Source organism: Nestor notabilis, unplaced genomic scaffold (assembly GCF_000696875.1).
Source record: "Nestor notabilis isolate BGI_N333 unplaced genomic scaffold, ASM69687v1 scaffold6032, whole genome shotgun sequence".
NCBI classification, from domain to species: domain Eukaryota; kingdom Metazoa; phylum Chordata; class Aves; order Psittaciformes; family Psittacidae; genus Nestor; species Nestor notabilis.
In genome coordinates, this window is record NW_009918644.1 from 8,078 (window position 1) to 27,127 (window position 19,050).

At 45.8% G+C, this 19,050-nt stretch overlaps 1 protein-coding gene across 1 annotated transcript; it reads right to left on the minus strand.

Moving 5' to 3' along the window:
• Positions 1-235: 235 nt before the first annotated feature.
• On the minus strand, positions 236-7,397 carry ENTPD1 (ectonucleoside triphosphate diphosphohydrolase 1). The gene is made up of 10 exons (XM_010009823.1): positions 7,270-7,397; positions 6,752-6,869; positions 5,356-5,506; positions 4,339-4,498; positions 4,159-4,161; positions 3,484-3,720; positions 2,086-2,346; positions 906-1,025; positions 592-729; positions 236-442 (listed from the first exon to the last, which is right to left on the minus strand). Exons 1-10 carry the CDS (start codon positions 7,381-7,383, stop codon positions 236-238), a joined length of 1,509 nt encoding a protein of 502 aa, XP_010008125.1. The 5' UTR covers positions 7,384-7,397.
• Between the last annotated feature and the right edge of the window lie 11,653 nt (positions 7,398-19,050).

Genomic DNA, 19,050 nt, shown 5'->3' on the forward strand with positions numbered 1-19,050 from the left:
TATGACCCATTCAAGGGGAAAACTCCCGCTTGTCTGTCCTTGGCAGAGAGAGGTGGTGAGCCTGATGTCCCAACCTCTGTCAGTGCAAGTATGAGTCAGAAGAAATAAATGCCCTTCTTGTACACAGTCAGTAGCTTCAGTGAGAGGGGCTCTGAAGTACAGCCTGCTCTGCCGGGGTCTGCTAGCCAGCCCTGAGTGGCCGTGGTGACATGGCCCCTCTTTCCCAATGCTCTTCCTAAACAATCCCCTTCTGCAGGCACTTGGGCTTGTGGAAGAGAAGCCAGGCAAACAGGAGCATGGACACCAGCACGAGGGAGCACAGCACCATCAGCCCCACGTAGCTGCCATAGGAAAGAGGGGGCACAGCGGGCTCCTCTGCAGGGATCATGTTCGTCAGGTTCAGCATGTAACCTAGGGTCCAGCCTGCATCGCTGCTGCCGATCTGAAATGGAAGAGGAGCAGAATCAATGCTGGGAAGTGCAGGGGCTGCTTTGACCATTGCCAGGGCAGTGGCACTCCTGGAGACAAAGGCTGTGCAGCAGAGGTTGCAGTGAGCTGCTGAGGTAGAGCCCTCCCCACCATGGAACACACCTTCCCAAGGAAGTGGATCCTTTGCCAGTTGTTTTCAGTGAAGTCATAGCCATTTTCCAGGAGGGAGAGGATGTAGGCTCCAGAGAAGCAGTATTCACTAAGGTACTTTTCTTTTATTTGGTGATATGCTGTCTTCACCTAGGGAAGGAGGAAGTCACCAGGCTGTTAAACGCAGCTTCCTGCTGGTCCAGCTTGCACGAGAGAGGGGTCTTCCTCCTCTTGCCTTGGAAGTTACCCGCCACCATTTACCCTACATAATATCAGCAATTCTTGCCACCCAGCAGCCCCAGCTTGCCGCCACAAGCACTGCTCACCTCATGCCAAGGCCGGGAGCAGAAGCTCTCAATGGTGGTGGCCACTTTGTCCAAGGCAGCGGGGCTTTGTTCACTGGTCAGGTTCAAAAAGTTCATCACAAAGTAGAAAGCAGAAAAAGCCTGAAGGAAAAAGAACATTTTAACCTGACTGGGCTTCAGCATGAGCAGGGCAGCAGAAATCCACAAATGAAAATGGTTTTATATAGAGATAGAGAAATGTAAGAAGCAACACCATGAACATAAAAGTAGGGATACTTTCAAGAGCAATGTCACTTTCAGACATGCCCTGCAGAGCTGATGAGAGCTAAGGACCCCAAAGAGAAGGTGGAGGTAGGAACTTCACTGACCACAGTATCCTGAAGAACTACAGTAAAACCCGCTCCTCTATGCACTGGTGCCAGAGTGGCACATGGTGAATGCTGCTTGCCATCGTGATCATGATCCCATTTTGGCAACTGAATGAGATGAGCATGCAGCCGATATCACCACAAACAGCAGAGGTGATGGTCTGAAAGGACTGTACACAGCCCTAGCATGTAATCCAAAGTTCAGAAAACCATCTCTGACCAGGGCCAATAGTTGATAGATAGGGGGCAGTTTATGAGCAGGGCAAGGTGAGTATTAACAGTTCCCCCAGAAAGCCTCACAGCCACTGAAGTCTTGCAGATCTAGGACTGATGTTCAGTGTGGTGTCACTTATGATATGTGCTCACAATGTACACTGTCTCCTCATCACGTCTGAGAAACAGAGAGGTGAGCTGACTGATTGGTTCCAGTAGTGCTCACACACTTCTGGATGAATTTCAGATCTGGTACCACCATTGACCTCAGGAGAAAAGGTTTGCAAGAGCAGTGTATCATGCATGGCCTGCAGCAGGCTCTCCTGCCTCTAGTGCTGACCAGCAGGAAGGACTGCTTGAAAAATGAATCAGTAAATTGAGCACCCCACGGAGATGCCCACAGGAATGGGTTAGAATGGGAACAGTGCAGTACTGGTAGGCCAGTATTTACTGGAGTAGCTCTTACACATGTAGTCCTCACAGCAAGTGCAGCACTACTTTTGTAGTTACATGTAAATGATTTCCCACCCCAGCCATGGAGAATACGCTCTAGCATAACACTTAGTTTCTGCTCTTCTGATATTCTGGGTTACGAAAAACTGAAGGTTGAGAAGACTTACCCCGAAGTCCCCTTGTAATGGAGGTAGGTATATCCCATTGAAGGAGCAACTGGAGTAAGGACAATTGGTTTTGTTAAAGAGTTTCTGGATGTTTCTTCGGCACTTCTGATAATCTCCCTCTCCCTGTATGTACAGCTGGCTGAAAGGGAATTGCTTTTTCTTGGCTGATGTACAAGGGGTTTTGAAGAGGTCACTTATATTTATAGTCCTCTGATACCCCTGGTGAAAGCATGGATCAAGGAGGCTGCTGTTCTCCATGGTCTGAAAGTAAAATCAACCCAAGCTGTTACACTTCACTCTAGAGTAACACCTTGGGAAATGGCCACAAGGCCACAAGTACATCACACCAAGATACACACATCAGGCCAGGGTGATGAGGATGGTTTAAGGCATTGGCTGTGACCTGGGGGATGTGGGTATTGCCACGGGCTCCCTGTAGGACCCTGGGCAAATTATTTTCAGCCACATTTTGTGAAGCTGCTGTTGATTTGGGATTCTCAGAGATAGTGAAACATCATCCCCTCAGAGTACTTCAGTTAAGCACAGTACTACTGCTATCCCACGCCCAAGAATCAAGGCACCTCATAGAATCATAGGATAGTTAGGGTCGGAAAGGACCTTAAGATCATCTAGTTCCAACCCCCCTGCCATGAACACTGAACTATGTCGCCCAAGGCTCTGTCCAACCTGGCCTTGAACACCGCCAGGGACGGAGCATTCACAACTTCCTTGGGCAACCCATTCCAGTGCCTCACCACCCTCACTGTAAAGAACTTCTTCCTTAGGTCTAAGCTAAACTTCCCCTGTTTAAGTTTGAAGCCATTCCCCCTTGTCCTACCACTACAGTCCCTAATGAAGAGTCCCTCCACAACATCCTTTTAGGCCCCCTTCACATACTGGAAGGCTGCTATGAGATCTCCATGCAGCTTCTCTTCTCCAGGTTGAACAGCCCCAATTTCCTCAGCCTGTCTTCATAAGGGAGGTGCTCCAGTCCTCTTATCCTCGTGGCCCTCCTCTGGGCTTGCTCCAACAGCTCCATGTCCTTTTTATATTGAGGACACCAGAACTGTACACAATACTCCAAGTGAGGTCTCACGAGAGCAGAGGGGCAGGATCACCTCCTTTGACCTGCTGGTCATGCTTCTTTTGATGCAGCCCAGGATACGGTTGGCTTTCTGGGCTGCAAGTGCACACTGCCTGCTCATGTCAACCTCAAATTGGTAGTACTTCGACTGTCATCTCTTTGGGCATCTGTCCAGTCTTTGTGAAGGAGAATGACATTCCCAAACCCAGACTAAGGGATGAGACTTTAAGCTGGAACATGGCAACTAGTACAACACCAGTATGTCAAAGCTGAGAGGGTCCAGGATCTCCAATGGCATTTACAGATGTACTTGCCTGTAGGTCCCCGGCCAGTTTCTGTTGCAGAGCCTGGTCCTTCCCATAGCAGAGAAAGCTGTGGGTGTACACTAAATAATCCTTCCCATAGAGACGGAAGTAGAGCAGATTCTCTGGGGACTCAGAAGAGAGTTCATTTGGTACAAAGGTAATCTGTGTTGAGGCTCCTCCAAGGTCCAGTGCTCCTGATGTCTCACTTAACGATTTCAGGGAATGTAGAAGTTTTTTCCAGCCGGACTTTAAAAAAATAAAAATTCAAAAGTAAAACCAGATACATAAGGCATGGGGCTGGGGGTGGGGGAAAGGAAAAACAAAAAGAAAGATAGGACCTCTGAGGAAAGGAGCAGAAGCACAGGACACAGGAAAAGCAGGAAGACCTGGAGGGGGCCTGAAGAAAGATGCAGGCTCAGAAGGACAGAAGGTGATTCATGTCTGGGTGTTTGCAGGAGGACTAAGAATATGAAATCTAATACAACTGTTATGAGGAAAACCAGTCAACTTACTCTTTCAGCTCCCAAATGATTTATAAATTCAATAATAAAAAAGAACTGTCAAACCTTGAAGGCACAGATCACGAAGTGAGGAAGATACAGCAAATGGCTTGCTGTACCCCAGCAAAGTTATCAAAGATGCTGGTGTTTTATTTCAGTGCTTTAAGCCTGACTAGAGTGGTACATCCTGATACCAGTAAGTATCAGGATGTACTCACAGTAATTGCTGAGGCAAGATGTGCAGCTTCCTGATCTCTGGTAGCTTTCAGGGGAAGACAGTGCCTGTGACAGCCTCCTGCAGGGCACAATTTACAAAGTGCTGCAAGGCAATGATTCAAATATGGACTTGCTGTTGATACAGTACCTGCTTGAAATTGCCCAGCAGGTAGTTAATGGTGATCCATCCATAGGCTCCTTCTTCCTGACCACTGATGATTCTGGCACCCTGGAAGTTGAAGGGAGCTGAGCGTAGTGTCTTCTCTACTGAGGACAAGACTTTGTCAGCTGCATTTTTATTCTCCAAGCTGGATGAATGGAAGAAAGGATGGAGTGACTCTGGCTGACAGCTCTTTTCAGCTAATGGGCTTTATTCTGAGTACACAGGCTTGCAACTCCCCACCAAGTATTAATTATAAGAGAACAGTCATTCATATAGGTACGTCCAGCTCTAACTGTCCACGTCCCTCTCTGTCACACTTTGCCATCACAGCTGCAGTCAGCTCTGACACTTACAGATCCTGCAGCTGAGAGTGGTACCTGGAGCAGAGACCAGAGCTCTCTTGTTCTGGAGCACATGCCCTGAGGGGATTGCACCTTGGAGATTCCTCTCACTCTTTGCTATTATCATTACAGAAGAAATCCATCCCCAGGGAGATTTCTCAGGCAATACATACATAAAACCAGCTCCCTGTCTCAGCCAGGCAATAGGTCTGAGGCACTCCCATGAAAATCACAAATTGGAATTAAAGGGAGATACGATTATAAAGTTACCTTAGCTCAGATAGTTTTGGGCTGAGTCAAGTTATGTGGGAAGCTGCAAAATGGATGAGCTCAAAAATCCTGGGTCAGGCCTAATACCAGATTTTGGGGAATGTCAAGCATCCCCTGAGCATCAGACTGGGCACTGCTACCCTCCTGGCGTCTGTGCTGCATATAGGTGCTGGAGATGATGGAAAGTTGGACTGAGTGGAGATGGACCTGCTGGGCAAGCAGGGGAAGAGCCCAGGGAGACCTGGGGCTCAAAGAAGCCAGCAGCAGCAGAGGGTATCTGGGCAGTGTAAGCTGGCAGCATGTCCAAGGTCTCTGCCCAAGAGGCTCCACTGAGCACTCTTGTCAGTCCCAGGCGCAGTGCTGCAGGAGAAGGGGACAAGCTCTGCAGTACCTGAGAAGCCGCATGCCAGCAGTTGCTCCGAGGTAGACGGGTGTCTCTTGGTGCTGCTTTGAAGGAATCACATCTTCTGCTTGTCGTAGGCACTGTGCCAGAGAGGGACCTGCCTTCTCTGTGGCATGGGAATAACCTGAGATCCCAGGGCCTGCAAGAGATAAGGACACTTCATCGCTCAAACTCCAAGCATAACCCCAGGGCGCCGTCACCAGCAGTTGCAACTGTATCACTATCACAGGTAACAACATCAGACTCAGCCACCCCATTTCTAAGGGGTTTTAGAAATCCTACAGAAACAACTAAGCCTGATGCATGCATACAGCCACAACACCCAGCATCTGCCACCCCACTCTCCATGGAGCAGGCTATGAAGCAGTGATGAGGGCTGCAGTGAGACAGATAATTTGCTTAGTATGTCCTGGACATCTGCAGACTCATCTCTGCTTCTGCCTGGGTGTACCCTGGATCTATGCCTGAAAATCCCTGACACTTCACTGCACTAAGTCCTCCAGGGGAAGATGCTGTCATTTATTTTGTGCATTGTATGTTCACATTATAGCACTAAGTGTTTTGCAGCTATCCCCTTCATGCTAACCCAAAGAAAAATTCATTGTCCCTCCCTGCCACGTGTCCACTGGTGAATGGACTGCCCCAGGACCAGTGCCTGCATGGGCAGCAATGAAGCCCACTCTGCACTTGCTCCAGGTTGCTATATGCTCAGTGTGCTGCTCGTGGTGTAGCATGCTGCAAGCATCAAGTGGCTATTGCAGCAGCTCAATAACATTATGACTCTCCCCTGCAGTGCAGACAGGCCTGAAAAGACGCCAGGCAGGCTGTGACAGTACTTCTCCACCCAGAGTGCACTGATCCATGGTGTTCAATGCTGTTCCTTGTCATGTGCATCCTTGGGCTTCAGTTATGTCTTTTTAAACCATACAATATCACACAGCAATTAAATAGAATAAAGAATAAATGGTGACATGCATAAGTTAAGCAACTTTGGTCCACAAGCACAGTGCCTAGCTTGCACAGAAGCCTTGAAAAGAGAAAAACATGCCCTCCCCTCTTGCTGCCTGACATTCATTGGCAGTTCAGCAAGGGTGCATGCAGGCATTTTATTTATTTAAGCACATTCTTTGGTTCTAGGTCTTTCCAATGATCACTTACTTCCAAGCATCCTAAAAACAAAGGAAAAAGTAGATCCAGCTTTCCTTCCAGGAAGGTCAGGCATACACAGCTCCCTGTGGGAAGTGGTGGGATATACACGACCTCACAGATGTAACACTGTTTTCTCTATTGGCCTCTTCCTCCAGGCTTTTGCTCCCACACCCTTTGGTTGCATTATCACTTCTTCATCCCATGCCCCTTCCATAGGTCCTTTTCTTCCTCTTACCTTCGACTTTACACACCTCCACCTGCTGCACCACCCCAGTGTCGTTCTCCTTCTCTGCTGGCCACTCGTACACATATAGGTTGGTGTGGGACGACCCCGCATCCAGCACAATCCCATACTGTGGGCAAAACAGAGCCGTCATTGCACCTGAGGCACTCAAGCAGACACAGCATGTGCTGGTCTCCACATGTGGGGTGGCCAGAAATAAACAGCCTATCTGGCAGCTGTGGAACATTACTGTGTGTCATTACTCATCTCAGTAGTGCTTCAGTGCAAAGTTTCCATCAAAGGAGACAAAAGCAGAGAAGCAGCAAAACTAGGACTGACTCCTTAGGAGATGATCCCCTGTGAAGCCATGTCTGTTTTTACCACGAAGATGTAAAATAAGATGTGGAGATGCATGGAGCCAGAGGGAGATGTTAGCCAGATCCAGCAAGGGCAGCAACATGTCCTAGCACACTATGCACACCTAAAACCCCCAGCTTGGCTTGTTTTCCTGTAAAAGTCCCAGCTCATACCTTAATATTCTTCGGAAGTGGCTTGTTTTGGGTCACTGCTACAGCAATTAAAGCAATTACAGCCAAAGTAGAGAGGAATCCCAGGATGAGTAGAATTTTTCTTGTCCAGGACATCTTTGGTTTGGTACCTGTGACTAGAGCAGAAAAAGGATGTTAGTATCCCACTAGCCCATCTTACCTCACACCCCAAAGGTCTTCAAGCACATTTCTGCAGTCCCTTTCTATTATGAAGCATCTGCCTTGGCTGATCCCTGCTCCCATTTCCTGCACCATGTCCTCATGTGGGATTTCTTAGAGGCAGAGCTCAGCCCTGGTGTCCTTCCTGCATACCATATATAAAAAGCATAACTTTGTGGAATCCAAAGCTTTAACCCCTTTACTAGGAGACATTTCTCCTAGTATACTTTGTGGTTCAGTTTTTTACAACGGTCATAACAATTTACAACATCCTCACTACTGGTGATACATTTAGGAAGTGTAACACTAACATTTCAGAATGTGGCAGTCAGCTCAAGCAATGCTGTCCTTTATATTAGCATTGCACCTTTGCAATGCTATATAAAAAATATGATCTGCACTCCACATGGTATTTAAGAAAGCTATGGAGATTTTTGATGCCACTTCTCACAAGACCAATAAATTATACATAGCCTGTATTTGCAGAATTGGCATAATATGGTTAAAAATAGCACACTTTCAAAAACTCGGACCAGTCTGATTCTTTAACTGTTACTGATATATTTGGTATGATCCACCTAATAAGTTAAGATTTTTGTGGCTTAAAATACATGGTTAGCAGTAGAATTCTGTAATGAAAAGCCACTTATGGCTCATGGAAATAATTCACAACCAATATGTCATTTGAGTTTTCAGAACCAATAAACATATATCTGCATTTGTCAGTGGCTAGCATGATGCTGTCTTTTACATTTTTCTGCTTTGGATTCTCTTTCATATATCCCATAGTAGAAATTTCACTTCACAACTTAGGCTCAGCTGGTTTTGGTATTGTTTCATAAAATACCATCTGACAACATGAAGCTCTAGAAAGGGTGTCAGCAAAAGTATTTTCCAGATTTATAATCTAGCTGTAAATCCAACACTTGTTAGAACTAACAAATAGCTTCATCACTCTAAGGGACATACCTGCTCCCACTACGATGTTATATCTATTTCTACCCATACTCAAAAGCACTGATTGACTGCTCACACGAGTAGTAGTTTCTCTTCTCCTTATACACAAATACCCTAGGAGATGTTTAGAAGTACATTACAGGTCATCCAGGATGGCAATACCTCTGTGCGGGCAACCACATCAACTTTCTTCATGCTCCAAGAAGGTAAGGTGACCAAACCTGCTCTGTATCTGCATGCTAGAACTGAAGTTCCAGAGGTCATTCTCCGGTCCTCAGGTGATACTGGGTCAATGCTCCAAATCCATCCTGGCACCCCATGTTATGCATGAATATATGAAAAGTTTTCAAGTTCTGAACAAGGTAATTTTCTAACCACTCTAGTTTCATGTGAAAGGTGGTCCAGGTGCCAGAACTATACAAAGTGTTACCCAAGCTTAGAAATGACCCTGAATCCATTTGGCCAAAGTGAAAAGAAGCAGCACAACTCTGGAAATCTTTGATTGTAAACAAATAACATCTTTCCACCTACCTTGAGAAAATGGAACCTAAAAGTACCAAGAGAACTTGTTTTGAAGATCTCCATGCAGGCAGGTCCATTGGAAACCTAATGCTGACCTGGAGCTCTGTGCTTATGTGCAAATCTGTTAAGGCTAACCGTGGAATTTGGAAGCTTGTTGTGCTCGCATTTTGTGAACGCCTGTTAAAGGCACAGCATGCTTTCCAGTACCTCCAAGAATGCAGCTTAAATAAATAGTCTAGTGCACATACCAGACAGTAGGAGGTAAGAGTGCATTTTGTACAGCTTTATTCTAAAAGGCTGCAGCACTCAGGGTTTGAAGTGATTAGAAACAGCAGAGCATGAGCAGAGCTGGGAGACGTTTCTTCTTATTGGAACGAGCAGTTGGCTCAGGTTGTGATAGCACTGAGCATGTCTGATGAACAAAAATTATTTTAACACTAGAAAAACGGTTAAAACCAGATGCTATAATATAAAGAGAGCTGCACGTTATGGATATGAAGCTAGCATGCTTGACATGAAACTGCTGCTGACAGTTGCACAGCACATCCATGTAATTATTGCCCCCTTATTCTGAGATCTTGCCTAAAGATCTCAGAGTTTTTAAATCAGAAGATTTTAAAACTTCCTGTTGTGATGGGTATTGTCTGTCTCCTGTATCTTTTCAGCAGCCACACTCTGAAATTAGCAGCATCATCAGCAAAGCAGGAACAATTTTCTCACTATAATGGATGATCCTAATAAACAGCTGTAGAAATCCCTTGTCTGTAGGCAGACATAATGATAATTGTTGGCATCCCACCTGCAGCCTGTGATTAGTCATATTTTCCAAGGCACATTATTTCCTTAACCCTGAACATGACTTTTAGCTTGGTACCATGAGTACTTTTCTGGACTCTGGAGGTTGTAGATATATGATTTTGTTGCTGTATCCCATACCAGAGCATCCATCTGCGTGAACTCTAACACTGCAAAGTAGCATTTTGTTGAAATGTTTCATACAAGAAAAGGTACAAAACAATAATCCAGAAGGTAGCCTAGCAAATAACTTTCCAAATAGTACTCAAAGTGTACAAACTTGAATAATTATTTAAAAAACCCCAAACCACAACATTGCGAATCCAGATAAAGAAGTCAGTGTAATTAAAACTTGTCTGCCATTTGCTCAGAAAGGTGAGGTATTTAAACAAGTTCCTTTTTCTGCATACTTGGTTTTGTCCATCAGCTCTAGGCACAATTGCAGTTCTGAAGTGGCTAAGGAATTAGCTTATTTCCTAAACTCCTCCAGCTCCTTTGAGCCCCATATCAGGTTGCTGAATGCCATGCAAACACTCCTTGGTCTCCACCAAGTGGTGCAGTACCGGACCCTCTAGCACCTCTGATTGCCAGGCCCAAGGACTTTTCTTCTACTAGCACCTCTTTTCCTTAGCTAATGATTAAGCAGGCATAATCTTCTGTCTCTGTGCCCAGCCAGAACCAAACAGAGATAGATCTCTGCTCTTTCTCCCATACTGTCCACTGTAAGTCATGATAAAAACATCATATAGGGGCAGAAGTAGGCATAGAAATGACACGGCTTTTCTTCTTCCCCACCCCAAAGCTGCCTGGTGCCAGAGCCCTGCCCAGCTGTGCATGCATTATGTACTCTCCAGATATCAGAGCGAAACTCAGCTGCGCAGGCATCTCTGTTTCTAATTCTGGTCTCTGTTTTTTAATGTAGGGGCTACTGCTGGTTCCATCCAGTGATTGGTGCAGGTCCCAGAACATAAACAGATCTAATACCCTTTCTGTCTCTGAGTTATCAATTGAGAATGCCGCTGATAGCCACTTCAGCTAACAGCAGTTTTGCTGCAGAAACCCTTTTGTTCTCTGTGAATAACCCAGGAAAGACCAAACCAGCATGGTAGGCAGCTCTGCAAGGAAGCAGGACTGTCCCCAGTGTCTTCCAGACAAATAGGGAACTGCTCTCCACCCAGCATCATGCTAAGTCACTGGCAGCTCTGCATGCCAGGAGATGTCACTCACAGCCAAGGCTACCCACCTCCCAACTCCCTTCTCACCAAACAAGACTTGGCAACAAATGTGAAAAGGAATCAGGCAGCCAGCTGCTTTTAGAGGTGCAATAAGGAGAGACTAAGGCTATTTAAGGACTGAAATTAGGATTGTCAAGCAGAAAAGGAGAGATGCGGTGCACAGTTCAAAGCCATGCTCAGTTCAGGTAACCTCACTGTGACCTCTCACCTCGAATAAAAACAAATACCGTTGTAAGGTCTGGCTTAGCACAACATCTAAAGTTGATGTTTGCTTTTTCCTTTGGATGCTCATGCTCAGCCTGTTACAGAAAGGATCACAAGAGGCTGAACTGCAAGGCCATCACTCTTACACTGCACAAGTGCCACACTGACAGAGACAGTTCCCACCGTCACCTTTCTGCTCTCAGCACACTTCTGTATGGTGGCAAACATTCTCATTTTCAAACATTATTTATTTATTGCCAGTCTATTCCCTCTGTCTTTGTTCCACCTCTATCTCAAAACATCTGCAAATCTCAATCCTCCTAGGCTTTATTCTCTCAACCAACTTACAAGCAATGATCTTTTCTGGATTTTCATCTTTCCAGACTTCTCCATCTACCTGGACAGTACAGCAGCCCTTTTCTGCGTACAAAATAATCTGCTTTTATTTTTCTTAAGCGTTCTGACCAGAGCTGCAATAAGACTAGCCTTGCACAGCAATGTACCCATTACACCAGGAGATAATACTGTCCCAGCCTAAATGATGTGAGGTGGGGACCTGTACAGTCTCAGACACATGATTGTCTACCATCACGGGCAACACTAAGGCAGTTCAGCACCCTGCTATGTAATCCCAGTAAACTCACATTTAATCACATTTAATTAAATTAGCCTTGCTACATGCTGTAAGCAAAGGGAGTTCCAAGACACACCGCCTGCTGCCCACAAAGCTTGGAGTGACGACAAAGAATTAGACGGCGTCTTACGAATCCTGCCCATCCGCTGGCAGCTACCTCTGCTGCAGATCGCCCACGTTGCTGCTGCAGTCTGTTGGGAGACTCTCCAATACCTGGTTCCTAAGCATATGTCCAGTCTTTGGGGGAGAGCTGCTGGATGCTCATAGGGACATGGTTTAGTGGTGGACTTGGCAGTGCTGGGTTAACAGCTGGACCTCATTTTAAAGGTGTTTCCTAACCTAAACAATTCTATGATTCTATGCAATCACATAACCCACCAAATGGGAATATAGTCTGCAGAGCTCCTGAACCTAAACATATCAGAGAGACACGGTGCAGTGCTGAGAAGCTGCTGAACTGTGACCCATCACAAAGGGATGCAGGCATGCTTGAAGACTGAGAAAATGGGAACAGTATAGATTGAAATGAGTCAGATGCCACTGTATTTTTAAAGCAAGGAACAACAACTTGCATGCCTGCTTGCCAGCTGAAAGTGCACAGGAGCCCGTGGTTGAAGGGTGCCTCGACAGTCTCAATGCATCAATCCTGGTTTCAGCTGGGATAGAGTTAATTTTATTCCTAGCAGCTGGTGGGGTGCTGCCTTTTGGATTTAGTATAAGAATAATGTTGATAACACACTCATGTTTTAGTTGTTGCTAAGTAGTGCTTACTCCAAGTCACTGACTCTTCAGTCTCTCATGGTCAGCCAGTGAGGAGTGGCACAAGAAGCTGTGAGGAAGCAGAGCCAGGACTGCTGTCCTGAACTAACCAAAGGGGTATTCTATACCATAGAACGTCATGCTCAGTATATAAACTGGGGGGAGTTACCCAGAAGGGACTAATTGCTGCTTGGGTGAGGCTGGGTATTGGCCAGTGGGTGGTGCGCACTTGTACTGTGCATCACTTGGGGTTTTTCGGAGGGGAGTGTTACTCTTTCACCTATTTCCTATTATTACTATATTAATGTCATATTTTACTGTTATTTCAACTATTAAACTGTTCTTATCTCAAGCCATTGGGTTTTACTGTTTTTCTGATTCTCCTCCCCATCCCACTGTGTGTGGGGGGAGTGAGCGAGCAGCTATGTGGTACTTAGTTGCCAGCTGGGCTTAAACTATGACAACATCAGCACCTGTGACCTGCTCCATGGCACATGGGCTACTTGGGCAGCAGGAGCATCTATCAGGGGAGATGCTTGCAGACAAACATCATCCAGGCCCAGTAGACAGGCCCATTGCTCTGGCAGTGCAGTCTGTGCACATTTACTACCTTCAGGAATTCAAGTCTATTAAGTTCTGCTGGCTGTGATGGCAGCAAAAGGGGATGGGAGCAGTCAGTGTTGCTGTTCAAGGTGGACAGGGGACACACACACTATCCTCCTGCCGAGGGAAAATAAGACTGTGGTAGTCACTAAGCTTTTCAGGCTGAATTGCACACTGGGTGAGGTTGCTGAACTTGCATCACGTTTTGAGGGGCACTACCTAAAAGGCACTTCTATCTTCAGACCTACCACAACTGAACACTTTAGTCCATAAACACACTGTGGAAGAGCCACACTGCTTCATTTATCAGCCCTTTTCTGAAATTTTCTCTGTCCCCGTCTGACTTCTTACTCATTCTTCATCTGCCTTTTTCATTCAAACATGTTCTTGTTCAAGATACCTAGAAAGGTTTTTCTGCAAAGTAATGTAAATCACCTGTTTCAGGCCAATGTTTTGGAAAAGTCTTTTCTTAGGCTGGCAAAAGGCTCAGGTTTGTCTTATTATATAGATACAAGCACACATACAGTAAGTGAATTGCTTTGGTTTAAGAAGTTTTATTTCAAAATACTAGGGCAAGACAATGAAAATGTTGAAATTAGAATTCAAGCTCCAGATCAGGATTTTATATCAATTTTTACAGCTGTTATGTGGAACAGGCTCTGCTCCAAGTTTTAATTATTCATCTGGCAAAGATCATGGCCTAAATACTGGTGTGATCTCTGACCCTCCTTATGGTGCTACACACAATTATAAATACAATGGATATAAATTTACTGGACTATGTTTTCCCAGATTATATACTTATAACTGTTCCAGATTAAATACTTATGCGTGTTGAAGTACAAACACTGAAATGTCAGTGAAACTGATAATCCAAACAATGTAGTACGTTTTTCTTGGATGCCGTCCTTCAGAGACATTTGATACTTTGAAATCACACAGCCCTACATACCTCAAACCCCAGCAGACTCCTATAGGTCTAGGCTACGCAGATGGGCCATGTGTACACACACATGTTTGCTAGTGAACTGGAAGATGAAGTAAAGAGTGCACCTATATCCGTGCTAATACCAAGTTGGGAACAAATACACACTGACACATAGGACAGGAATTCAAAACAAATTTGGTAAATAGAGGAGAGCCTGGGGGAAACACCCAACTCACTTGAGTAAGGACAAGAGCAAATATGACATGTAGAAAACAGTCATTGCCCAAAGACAGCATGGTGAGCAATCAGTTAAGTATCTCTCCCAGGGAAAACATTCTTGCAGCTATAGCAGTTTGCAGTAATCCTTCCCTCCATCTAACGCTGGTAAAGACGCCTAAGAAGTTCTATGCCCAATTTTGGACACTGCATTTCAGGAAAGATGGAGATCACTTGGAGAAGCTCCAGAAGAGAACAAAGATCGTAAGTCTGAAAACTTGACCTATGAGGAAACATTGAAGGAATTGGGTTGTTTCATTTACAAAGAGAAGAGCAAGGGAGACACATTAGCTGTCTTCAGACAAATGAAGTCTCTGTCTGCCAGTGCTGTTGTAGCTGATCCTGCCTCAGGGCAGGGGTGGCCCCTGAATTTTCTCCCAGCCTGTTTCCTCCATTCAGAAGGCAGGGAGTTAGTCAAAGAGGGTGATGCATTCACAAGCCACACTGTTAGCAAAGACCAGTGCAATGCATATGCTCTCCCTGTGGGAGACAGATACATCTGAATAAATCTATTCCCTCCTTCCCCCATCAAAGCTTGAGGCTGCTTTCAGCCATAATTCAGCTTCCTCTATGCTATCCATATGTCCATCATTGCTTGGAGTAGGAGTGCCTCATCCTTTCATTGCGTTTAGAGTTGTGCCTGGGATACAACCCAGGGAAATCACGCAAATCCCATTGAAGGCACCCTGTTTTCCTGGAAGAAAGAAAAGCATGTGGCAGTCGTGGAGACCTGGTGCAGAAGCCGAGCAGCAGCAACAGCAAGAGATGGACATAAAGGAGCAGGCAGAGCACACAGGCCACTTCTCCCACTTCCGCAGCTGCCTGTGCAGCCGGCAGGAGTACAGAGGGGCTTTATGCTCAGGGCAGTGCCAGTGCCCCACTTACACTGTCCCTGTGGTGCAGGTTTACTGCTGGAGGGGTGATGTCCAGGGGGCTCCAAGCAGGAGCCCCTGTGACCCAGGCTGCCCCACCAACAAACCTCCCATTCACCCTCTGCACAAAGCAGATTCCACTGTCGGAGACCTTCCCACGGTACCCAGCAGTGCTGGGTGCACTGCTCAGCCGCCCTGGCTGCTCCGCAAGGCACTTGTACTGCCTCCATCCCCGCGCCGCAGCCCCTCTCCCTATTACACACAGCCTGTTCTTATACAAGCCATCAAAGCTTTCCCAATGCCTGTTCATTAAATAGTCCCCCTGTAGGAAGATATTCTTCTGGCTTGCATCCCAGCAGTCAGACCAAGATACTCAATATTCTTAAATACAATCAACAAGTGACAGGATATTGCTGACACAATGATCTTTAGACAGTTAATTTTCACATTTATATGTTGTTTACTGGGCTTCTAAAGCCTGTACCCTATTTGTACTAATTTTTTTAGGATTCAGACATAAAAGAGGTTGTCAGGTTAGAAGAAACAACTGTTAGCAGTTACATCAGTCTCCTGCCAGGCAACTTCTGGTATTTATTTGCTACCAGCCCATCAAAGCTTTGTTTCAACTGGAGATTTACTGCCGTTACCTACAAAGCTTGAAGTTTCATCAGAAAATATCCAGTGAGTTCAAGATGCCTTCTCCCCCCCAGCTTATCACCTAAGTTATTCCTTGAATATACTTGCTGATATGAAGACATTTGTTTTAATTTCTGGGGAAAAAAAGAAGCATCAAGCACTGACACCTTTTCAGTGTTGCTATTATTGATAGTTCTAATATGCTGACTTGCAATGGGCCAGCGGTGCTGCTAGGCTTCCTTTTGTGCTCAATATCCTTAAATGCTTCTTTGCTGCTCTTAAATCTCTGGCCATGATTTTTTCCTTATGCTTATTTTGGCCATCTTCTACACTTTCCAACTTTACATTTGCATTAATTGCAGCTTCCCTCCCCCCCAAATATGCATCTTTTAGAGATGCTGCTCTTTTTCAAATTAGCATAACTTTCAACTGTTGGATTAAGGCTTTTCGGAAATAGAATAAGTGAATAGGCTGCTTCCGATTAATGTTCTTATTTGGCTATTGTAAATATTCCGCTGATTCAGTTCAAGTATTTTTGAATTTGAGCAATCACTTCTTTTAAAAGCTACTAGATCTTACTTGTTGACACAGAATAAGTGTGCATTATTTGTATAATAATTCACAGCTCTCATAGAAATGTTTCTTTCTCTGTCAAGATTTGGGCCAATACTCATTTCTCTTGTGCTGTAAGCATTGCAAATTATGAGATGGACACTCTTAGTTTTGAGGAATTACCCTGTCGTTCACTAAAATCCACCATCATATCAGCTTTCCTCATCCCTACATAGATGGTCACACCCTTCCCTGTTTCCAACATCCTGGTTGGTGATGGGCACTAGCCTTGTTCCCAGTTCAGCCCTAGGCAGCTATTGTCTTTGACTATTTAATTACTATTGTTGCTACTAAAGACCACAGGCCCATTGCTTTAATAAGAAGACTGTGACTCACACATTACCAACCCAGTACAGCCACCCTCCCCTGTGCCCCATCAGCCAGCCACACCAGGGGGATGTAGAATTCGTCATGCCAAAAGAGAGGAAACAGCCTCCAGAACAACCGTTTCCCACTCCCACCCCTTCAATACCCACATTAGATCAGCAAGTTCAGAAACTTCCTGGAAAACACAAAGTCCTGAGCACTGTAAATACTGCTGCCCCTAACAGGAGGTTCTGGCAGGGGGAGAATGACCACAGAGGAAACATGTTGAAACCCCTCGCCACCCACTACATACTCCGTTCCTGGTGCTTACAGCAGTGTCAAAATACGCCCTCCCAGTAGCCACCAGTTTCCCTGTACACCGTCTCCACTGACAATCTCTCCTGCCCTCAAGGGGCTGCCAAGCCCCTCGCCGCATTTCAGGGACGTCTTTCTCTGAATCACAGAACCCTGGGATTGCTTCATGTGTTGAGCAAGCAACACTGATGCTTTCAGGGGCTCACTTCCCCAGCTTCCAAAAAAACACCACAGCTGCCCAAAACACCACATGTGAGCAAACAGAGCAGCCGCCTGTGCTGCTGCAGCTGGCAGGAACCCGAACTTCTTGGGTGTTTCTGCACAGCAAAGCAACCAGCTTTTCTCCTCGAGTTTCACTTCCCACTCAGCACTGAAAACCATTGGAGACTGATCACAGAAGCACTAACAGTGTTCCAGGCTGGTGCAGCATCAGCAGAGCCACTGGCAAAACCCCTGGGGGATGAGGCCGTGGATTTGGAGGGACAGATGATACCCATTCCCCAGCAGCCCCGCATGTGAATGCATATGCTGGGGACCACTGCGGTGCATATTTGTGCCTAGGATTTTGCTTACACCTGGATTGTGCCACCCCTTGCAAGTGTGATTTCCAACACAGGTGTTTGCTCTTTTAGAGGAGCATATCTCAGATTTGCAAGACACCCAGTAAGTCTTCCCTCCCTTCACATGCATAGTACCCATCTGCAGCAGAGAAAACCATAGGCACCTTCTCTCTGCAATTAATTCTAGCAGATGAAGTGAAAGGCCCCTTGCTATCCAGGGCAGGGCTGCAGCCCAGCCACCTCCTTGCAGTAAGCCAAGCTTAAGATTGCATGCATAAAAAAGATAGCTGTCTAGTTAAACACTTCCCAATTTGCCCCTGTACCTCCAGCTGTCAGCACTGGTATCTCCATTCCTCATTGCAGATCACAGGACAGGGAACAGCTGCGATAGTTTCTGTCTCCTGCTGAGAGTCCATCCACTGTCTAAGCTTTGTGGAAAAACATACTGATTTCTCAGAGATCAGCCTTAATAACTAGGATTCCCACAAACCACGAGGAGAATTCAGCTCATGATATTTGGCATGAATATCATGCTCTGTTCCTAGTGCTGCTACAATTTCCATTTCAAATAGCAGGAAACAAATTACCCTGTGGTATTTTTCAGGACAATCAGTGGTGAGGAACATGGGACCAAAGACTGTTGCAAGGCACGGGCCTTGACAAAGTTCCCAAGTGCAACAGAAGAAACACTTCTTGGAGGTTACAAAGGTAATAAATTAAATATGAGTCTAAATTTTCCCGGTTAGAAGAACATCTTGCAAGGGCTGGAGCCTCATGCATACACGGAACAAAACAGCAAAGGGGTTTTACTGGGTGAATGAGCTGGCACAGGATGTTATTAATCTCTGAAGTTCAGCTTACTTATTACCAGGACATGCAGTGAATCCTGTGGAGAATTAGGCTCAGAAAAAGAAACCCATTTATAATCAAGCTGTAGTTTGGCCTTCAATTTGTATGTCTTCATCACTCCCGCCCTCAAAGTCCTTGCCTCAAATAGTTCAAAATACAAACATGAAATATTTTGGACAAGGCAGAGTAGGCACAGAGTGGCAAGAAGGACAAGGGACTGTCACAGCAACCACCCAGTCCTCTGACAAGTGCCTGAGCGGCCCTGTCTGTGAATGCTGCATGCAAGGGATTGCTATGGAGGCATTAAATCACCCTCACATTTAGGTGACAAAGCAGCCCCCAGGCATCTGCAGAAACTGCACCCTGGGCTGTGACAGAGACCAACACTCCCCACTGCAAAAAGCCAATGTAATGGAGGTTACTTCAGCTGAAGATGTGACAAGCTTGTGACACGGCCACTTCAGCAAAGGGGACAGATTTATAGCATGGAAAAGAGCCACCGTCTGGCTCTGTTCAGATGAGCACAGCCCCTCAGCAGCAG